This window comes from Bombina bombina, chromosome 12 (assembly GCF_027579735.1).
Source record: "Bombina bombina isolate aBomBom1 chromosome 12, aBomBom1.pri, whole genome shotgun sequence".
NCBI lineage: Eukaryota > Metazoa > Chordata > Amphibia > Anura > Bombinatoridae > Bombina > Bombina bombina.
Window position 1 is genome coordinate 66,196,360 of NC_069510.1, and position 9,360 is coordinate 66,205,719.

The 9,360-nt window shown below is 50.6% G+C and overlaps 1 protein-coding gene across 1 annotated transcript; it reads right to left on the reverse strand.

Annotated features, from left to right (window-relative positions):
• Window positions 1-1,198: 1,198 nt before the first annotated feature.
• Window positions 1,199-8,045, reverse strand: LOC128642585 (collagen alpha-1(I) chain-like). The gene is made up of 2 exons (XM_053695354.1): window positions 6,307-8,045; window positions 1,199-2,822 (listed from the first exon to the last, which is right to left on the reverse strand). The coding sequence occupies exons 1-2, from the start codon at window positions 7,901-7,903 to the stop codon at window positions 2,245-2,247; spliced, it is 2,175 nt and encodes a 724-aa protein (XP_053551329.1). The 5' UTR covers window positions 7,904-8,045; the 3' UTR covers window positions 1,199-2,244.
• Window positions 8,046-9,360: the final 1,315 nt, after the last annotated feature.

A 9,360-nucleotide genomic window follows, 5' to 3' on the forward strand; every position in this document is an offset into this window, starting at 1 on the left:
CATACCCTAACTCATGCTCACAACCATGCACACACCCTAACTCAGTGCTTTCCAAACTGTGTGTCGGGACACACTAGTGTGTCGGCAGCAGTGTTTAGGTGTGTCCCTGCTTCAGCACAAAAAATTTTTAAATGTATTTTTTTTTACATTTTTTTTTTTTGGTTTCTGACTTTCTGCCTGCCTGCTTCGCATATCACATGGTTGACACGTGATTGATATCTAGGGGGTCACAGATCATCTTAACCTATTGGCGCAGCTCAGTGGGAACTGAAACTATTCCCATTGGCGGCACATTGGCTCCTGACTGCACGTGTAGTCTACTTAATCGGCTCGTAACTGCATGTGTAGTCAGTGAGTGGGACAGCAGTGTGTTTGCAGCACAGGCAGTAGTCAATCGGACTCACCGAGCTCTGAGGGTTACAGCTTAAACGCTGAGCTGAAGTCAGAGGGGTTTTTTTTTGCAACTAGCTCCCAGTAGTGCATTGCTGCTCCTGCTCTTGATATATGGATAGGAAGGGGAAGCCTAAAAATGCTTTATGATGAAATGCAAGTGTCTTTATATAATATTCCACCAAATATTCTGAAATTGTGTTCATCCCATCAACCTCATACATCCCATTAAAATAGTAAGTAGCCGTTGGTGTTATTAAACTTTTTTTAATTCTTGCACACTTACATACTGTTACTTGTAAATACATTTCGTTATTATATCATTTATGTATGTGTCCGTATCTCTTAAAACAAGTTAGTTTAACCTCCTGTTTGCCAATACAACTGAATTACTGTGTCGCGAAATTATGTAGGTCTAAAAAGTGTGTCACCAACATGAAAAGTTTGGAAAGCTCTGCCCTAACTCATGCTCAAAAGCATGCACATAACCTAACTCATAAGGGATTAAATGCCATATCCTCCTCTGTGGAAAGAATAACTTATAACTATATACATTCTTGGTTTAACATAAACTCAACTTAGTTTCTAAACGTAGAAATAAATAACACACAAAATAACGACACAACAACTTTTTATGGTTAGAGAAAACCCGCAGGTCACGTTTATTGTGGCAACACAAGAACTAACGACCGTCTGAATAAACATGGACCAGGGGGGCGGCAATCAGGTACTAGCTAAAACGTAGTAACCCATGCTAACAAGATGGGCAGTACCAGGGCGCAGGAGAAGAAGCAGAGCGTAGCTCAATACTATAAAACAGGGAATTCTCGGCATCGTAATCACACGGGCAGGGAACACCCCAGACGCGCGTCTGGGGACTTCATCCCTGGCCGGAAGTGCCGTCACTCTACCTCGATCACATCCTGCCCCCGGACACTGTCCACCCGCCAGCCCAGGGTGCAAACCACCACTCCGTACCAGTAAGGGCCAGGATCAAAAAGGTGCGTAAACCAGATTGAAATACCTGGGGAGCTGAAACTTAACGTCCTTGGACTTACAGAAATAGGCTGGTTAGCCCTCATCAAGCCTTCGGATAGCCCTAGTCCCTGGGGACCACCATAAGGACGGATCCCCCTACTGATTGCAAAATAATAAACAAAGGGAGGGAAGGGTGGGGAAAACTTTGAGAAAAACAGCAGAAAGAGGACATGTGCTTCCTGTACTGGGCTTAAAAAGGTAAGCTGGAACCCCTCCTCTCTTTCTGCAACATTGTTTCACACACACAACACAACACTCCCCTCCTCCGTCTTGGCCTTAACCCTTATGTGCATTCCAGGCAATTTGCCTTACATTTCCTTAAGGGATTAAATGCCATATCCTCCTCTGTGGAAAGAATAACTTATAACTATATACATTCTTGGTTTAACATAAACTCAACTTAGTTTCTAAACGTAGAAATAAATAACACACAAAATAACGACACAACAACTTTTTATGGTTAGAGAAAACCCGCAGGTCACGTTTATTGTGGCAACACAAGAACTAACGACCGTCTGAATAAACATGGACCAGGGGGGCGGCAATCAGGTACTAGCTAAAACGTAGTAACCCATGCTAACAAGATGGGCAGTACCAGGGCGCAGGAGAAGAAGCAGAGCGTAGCTCAATACTATAAAACAGGGAATTCTCGGCATCGTAATCACACGGGCAGGGAACACCCCAGACGCGCGTCTGGGGACTTCATCCCTGGCCGGAAGTGCCGTCACTCTACCTCGATCACATCCTGCCCCCGGACACTGTCCACCCGCCACGAGATCGCCCGAATATCAAGGGCCACTCTCGCCGCCACCCAACTCACACAAATAGGAGTAGGGACTGACGTATATCTTCAATAAACAGGTCCATGCCATGGTCCGTAAGATGGACCCCGTCGCCTCGGTACAGGCTACGGTCAGCGGCCGTAATGAACTTGTGTTCCACAACAAAACCACCTAGCTCGCACATAAGCTTCCTAACATCTCTATTGAGCTTCTTGCGAACTTGGAACGCTGCCCTATGATTGGCCATGTGTCTCCACGTCAACCTCGGTATAATGTTTGACCAGCCCATTCTCACACCAGGCAACCAAGCTTTAAAGGTGCGCAGATCTGATTGGATCACTGCGCTCAAGTCCCGGCCGGGAATTGAGCCGAGATCATTCCCACCTAAGTGGATGATCAGCACATGGGGTTTCTCCCACCGCCTCATGGCGGATTGCAGTAACCCAGGCAGATCTGCCCAGCAAAGGCCTCTCCTCCCTAACCACCTAACTACCACCCTGGAGAATGAGAACCCAAGCTGCTGCCCTCCAGGTTGCGATGCCGCTCGGATAGCCGCCCAGTGTACGAACGAGTGCCCAACGATCCAGGCACGAAGTGGCCCACTTCTAGGCCCTGCAATAGAAACAAGAGTTAAGGCATATAATGGCAACGCAGTGTGCAACATTATCAACCAGCAAATATTAACATTGGGATATAAGTGGCCTAACGTAAATCTGATACCTCTTAGACTTCCACCTCCCAAGCGCCATTATGCGGTCAGCCGACCAGCCCAAAGTCGCCGCCGTCGTAGCAGCTCCAACCCTAAAGGAGTGAGGAGCTATAGTATTGGGATTCAAGCCCACTTTTTTAGCCGCCCACCCCAAAACCTTCCGAAATTGAAACCTCGTCAGGGGGGTACCATCCTGATGAATTAAAAATCTAACCGCACCCACTGGACGCCTGTCCGAGAAGGTCTTCAACAGTGCACTAGGGCAGCAGGCGGAACCCGCATGCGCGGGTAGCGACAGCCAGGCCCCCCTACCCTCTTGATCGACTTTCGATCGAGGGATGAAAAGTAATACCCCATTATCCGTAAACCTGACGTGCTCCGCCAGGACGCCACCCACTTTCGCCAACTTAGACTGGGGGACCAATTCCCCCACTCGGAGAGCACCATGAAACGCCATGGCGAACGCCGCTGAAAAAAGCCGCACCTCGTAGTCTGAGGAACATACCTCCGGTAAAACACGAAGCAGGAGGACCAACCTGTCCGCCGTTATGGGTTCCCTAACGTCTGGACGCCGCACTTCCGACCTTCCCCAACCCCTCAGTATTTGACGAATCAAAAACGTTTTGGAAGAGTCCGTCAGCGTGAATAGTTTACAGAAAAAGGACACCGCCGCCAACCGCGCGGATACCGCCCCTTTCTTAGCTAACTTAGCCCTAAGCTCCGCGAGCCAGCGCAATAGCCAGTCCTGCTCACCAGCACAAGAAGGAAATCCTTGGACATCGCAGAAGAATACCCATTCTTCCCAGTACCTTATATAGGACTTCCAAGTGGAAGGTGCCAGGGACGCCTTAAGCACCGGAATCAGGGACTGCCATCCAAAGCCACCTGCCAAAGAAAAGGGGGACAGGGAAAGCCATGAGTGGCAGCCTCAGGAGCACATTTCCTAAAATTTTCCCATTGAAAGCGAGATAGTGCATCAGCAATAACGTTTTTAACTCCTGGGACATGCCTAGCCCGAAACTCAATGTTCCGCTTGAGGCATCTCAAAACCAGAATTCTCAGATATCGAATTACCGGTGGTGAGGACGAAGAGAGACCGTTAATGGCGTAAACCACGCTCAAATTGTCCGTCCAAAAAATGACGGAGCTGTTCTCGAGCTTGTCCCCCCATATCTCCAATGCCACCAGAATGGGGAAAAGCTCTAGAAGGCACAGGTTCCTGGTCAGGCCCCTGGCCGCCCACTCTGCCGGCCAAGGTTCGGCGCTCCACTCGCCATTGAGATAGGCGCCGTATCCAAAACCCCCAGCAGCATCAGTAAAGAGGTGCAGTTCTCGCGCCGGAGTCTGGGGGGTTCTCCAAATACAGATCCCATTGAAATCCCTGAGGAACAGATCCCAGACACGGAGGTCTTCCCTCATGTCACTATTAACCATTAGTTTGGCCTTAGGGGAAGTAACTCCCGGCAACAAGCGCTCCATTCTTTTCAGGAAAATCCTCCCCATCGGGATGACCCTCCCTGCAAAGTTGAGCAGACCCAAAACCGATTGGAGCTCTTTCAGCGTGCAAAACTGCGCCGCTGCGAGGCTCCTGACTGCTGCCAACATCTTCTGTACCTTATCAACCGGAAGCCTACATTCCTGGGCTACCGAATCAATTTCGATACCCAGGAAGGTTAGACAAGTGCAAGGGCCCTCCGATTTGTCTTCTGCTAAGGGGACTCCAAATTTCTCCATCAACAGCCGCATGGCGTAAAGGAGCAGCTCACATTCCCTAGACCCCTGTCTGCCGACCAGGAGAAAGTCGTCCAAGTAGTGAGCAATCCTATCCTCTCCTGTCACTTCCGCCACGGCCCAATGCAAGAAGGAACTAAACGCCTCAAAATAGGCGCAGGAAATGGAACACCCCATGGGCAAACAACGGTCAACATAATAGTGTCCGTTGAAAAAACAACCCATTAAGTAAAATGATGCGGGGTGAATCGGCAAGAGTCTGAAAGCAGACTCGATGTCAAGCTTGGCCAGTAAAGCCCCATGACCCGATCTGCGTACTACTTGCAAGGCATCATCAAATGACTGGTAATATACGGTACTTAAGTCCTGAGGAATGGCGTCATTGACTGACTTTCCCTTTGGGTATGAGAGATGTTGTATCATCCTAAACTTTCCTGGGTCTTTCTTGGGCACGACCCCTAGAGGCGAGATAACCAATCCCGGCATAGGTTTTTCCCTAAACGGGCCAGCCATTCTACCCAGTGAAACTTCCTTACCCAATTTCTCCTTCAATACCTCCGGGAAAAGGGAGGCAGATTTCAGGTTCCTGCGAGAAGCCGCACCCGAAACCGGACCTTGTACGGGGATAACAAAACCTTCCCGGAGCCCTGACTCCAACAAGGCCGCCATTACCCTATCGGGGTATAGCGTGAGCCACTTACTAATTGCGGCCACCTTCAGCGGGGTGTCCGCTCTTAGCGACAGCAGGGCCTCTTGGCCCAGTCCTGTCCTGTCTCTCCCCTTTTTTAACGCAGTCCGCGGCAGGGTGAAATCCCCCGCAGATGCGACAAGCGTGCCGAAAGGAACACGCGGTTCCCAACGTGCATTGCTTGTCCTGGAATTTCCAACAAACCCCAGCTGGGCGTCTGCGAAATCTATTTGCGGGTCGAAACTGCGTTGCACCCGCCGGGGCCCCCGCAGTACCTAGTGATTTCTCGGGACCCAGCCGGGCCCAGAGTTGCATTTCTACGCATCCGAAATCCAACAGTGGATTACCCACCATCTTTCTGCGGAACTCCTCATCGTAATCCCGCCAGGCACCATCGCGATAATTATCAGCAATGATCTCCATATTTTCCATGTATTTCAACACGGCTAAACACTGGTCCGGCCATTTTTGCAAATAGCAGGACGCATAGATCCTGAAACACCGGCGCCATTCGTGAAATGTATCTGGGCGCTGGTACTTCTTGGGGCCTGTCCCATCCTCCGCTCTCGCTTTCTGCCTTAGGGCTTCCACCGAGAGCTCGAAGATGTTAACAAATTTACCCTCTTGAATTCTCCGTACTGTCTTAGTCTTCAAATGCTCGTGCAGATCATAAGAAGACCAGGATCTAGTATCCCCTTGGAGTGCCACCTTCCGATTAACAGGCCTCCCCACCCCACTTATGCGAAGTCTGGGTGGGGCAGCCCTGTCGGACCTACCAGAGGCAATATAGTCATGACGGTCACGCAAACCCCCTTTTTCTGATCTCTTCTCATCAGTTAACCATCTAAGCATCTTATACATTCTTTTATTGCCCTTCCCATGCAACCCCAGTTCCTTGTCATTTTCTGACCCAGAATCATCCGAGGATGAGGTAAAACCCCGCAACCCCACTGAAACTGAGGACTCACCATCTCTCACACCAGTCCTGTTTGGAATCGCCACGACTCCCGAAGTAGAAGGACGCTCATCCTCTGACACCATGGAGTCCTGGCCGCTCTCAGCACCTCTCTCCAACCCGCTGCCTGAATCTCCTGACGTAGCCATGTCGCTTTCCTGCAAAAGAGATTGCCAGAGAGGAGTACCACGAAGGGGAAGGTCTGCTCTACCCCTCCCCCTGTGCCCAGACCGTTCATGCATCCCCTCACACACATCATGGTTGTCTTCGCCACTTGCAACATCATCATACACACCCTGCTCATCTTCTGTAAAGTCCTCTATCTCTTCACTAAAATGTACTGACTTCTGAGTGATAGGGGTGGCTTTCTTACGTCTAGTGGATGCAACCGCTAAATCCAAACTCTGAAACTGTTCTGGTGAACCATGTTTGGTAGAAGACCTAGTTACTACCTTCCTCGCTGCTGCCGGGGATGCGCCCGGAGCCTGAGGCCTAGCCCCTACACTCCCACTAATTTGCGCGCCAAAAGCGCCGCCTGCACGGGCGCCGCCTTTGCCCAAAGAAACCTCACTATTACTGCCAGCGCTCTTAGGCATACTCCTAGCGTGCCCAATAGGTGCTGCGACACCTTTATAATTGCCCAATGGGGCCTTTGCCCCTTGACGAGGATTACTGCCCGACGGGGCCTTTGCCCTTTGCCGGGCCGTAATACCCTTTGCAACCTGCCCACGGGGGCCTCCAACAGGGACCCCCGGGTTCATTTGGCCAGAGAAATGCCCCCCCTGAGGTAATTCCTCCATTGATTCACCATTAGCCCCCTCGTGAAGATCAACCCCCACAAGTGCTGCCCCTGTAGACCCCATTGCATCAGCAGAATTGCCCCCCGGAGCATAAGTTCCCCCCCGCGGCACTCCTCTCTTACCTTGGACGCCGCGCGGGGAACTCGACCTGCTCCGCTTCGATGACCGCTGACAAATGGCGGGACCGGCAGTGACGTCATCGGAAATGACGTCACCGGAAGTCCCGCCCTCGGAGGACCGCAAACCGGAAGTCGCCGCCGATGGAGGAACAGTCGACGCGGGAGCCTGCGCAACCACCGCCGGAGGACCAAGGACCACGTGGGACGCACCCGGAGACCCCGACAAAGAAGATGCCCACATCTGGAAAAGGGATACCGCGGCCGCGATGGAGTCCTGAGACACCGGAGACGACGTCGGAGGTAAGGCCGAACTGCTCCCACTAAAACTACCAACTATTGGGGCAAAAGAGTAAGGCCCGTAGGGGCCGGGGACCGGAACGCCACAAGGCCGAGAAGGGCCCGCCGCAACCACGCGAGGGGAGGGAGGCCCAGCCAGGGGGACCGGAGAGCAGGGGACAGAGGAACTAGCGGCTGTAGACCGCATAGCGGGCCTAGCGGGGACCCCCGCTTTACCGGCTACTTTAGGGGGACATGTGGGCCTGCGAAGGCCAGAAACGGGCCCGGCAGGGCCCGACGTGGTAACTAAATTGGGGCCTATGTCATAACTAACCCCCCGAAAAGAGGGCTCACTCCCGGCCGCATGGCCGACGGGCTCAGACGCGCCATCTGGATGCCCAGCACTACCCCCCATATTGCTCACTAATGCCAGCACCTCCAGTAGGGCCCTATCTGAAATCTCCCCACCACTACCCCCAACCTCCCCGGAGGATTGATCAAGTGAAGGGGAAAGGGAGGGAAGTAAAGGGGTTCGACCCACCGTTTCTGGCGATGGAGGGATCCACTCAGCTGCTTCATCAACAACTTCTCTCTCTGCAGGTTCCTCCCCAGCCTCCATGATTCGCTTTGGAGGTGCTTTAGATCTCCTTGAACGTCTCATGTGAAAACTTTGAGAAAAACAGCAGAAAGAGGACATGTGCTTCCTGTACTGGGCTTAAAAAGGTAAGCTGGAACCCCTCCTCTCTTTCTGCAACATTGTTTCACACACACAACACAACACTCCCCTCCTCCGTCTTGGCCTTAACCCTTATGTGCATTCCAGGCAATTTGCCTTACATTTCCTTTCTCACTTCCATACACAAATCCTAACTCATGCTCACCACCATGCACATACCCTAACTCCTGTTCACAACATGTAAATACCCTAAATCATGCTCACAACAATACACATACTCAACTCATGCTCACAACCATGTGCATACCGTAATTTATACTCACCACCATGCAAATACCCTAACTCATGCTCACAACCATGCATATGCCCTAACTCATGCTCACAACAATGCACATACACTAACTCATGCTCACAACAATGCACATACCCTAACTCATGCTCACAACCATACACATACTTTAACTCATGCTCACAACCATGCACATTCCCTAACTCATGCTTACAACCATGCACTTACCCTAACTCATGCTCACAACCATGCACATACCCTAACTCATGCTCACAACCATGCACATACCCTAACTCATGCTCACAACCATGCACATACACTAACTCATGCTCACAACCATGCACATACCCTAACTCATGCTCACAACCATACATATACCCTAACTCATAATCACATCCATTCACATACCCTAACTCATGCTCACCACCATGCACATACCCTAACTCCTGCTCACTACCATGCACATACCCTAACTCATGATCAAAAGCATGCAAATAACCTAACTCATGCTCACATCCATACACAAATCCTAACTCATGCTTACCACCATGCACATACTCATGCTCATAATAATTCACATACCCTAACTCATGCTCACAACATGTAAATACCCTAAATCATACTCACAACCATACACATACTCAACTCATGCTCACAACCATGTACATACCCTATATCATGCTCACAACTATGCACATACCCTAATTTATACTAACAAACATGCAAATACCCTAATGCATGCTCACCACCATGCACATACCCTAACTCATGCTCACAACCATTCACATACCCGGACTCATACTCACAACCATGCACATACCCTAACTTATGTTCACAACCATGCACATACCCTAACTCATGCTCACAACCATGCACATACCCTAACTCATGCTCACAACCATACAAA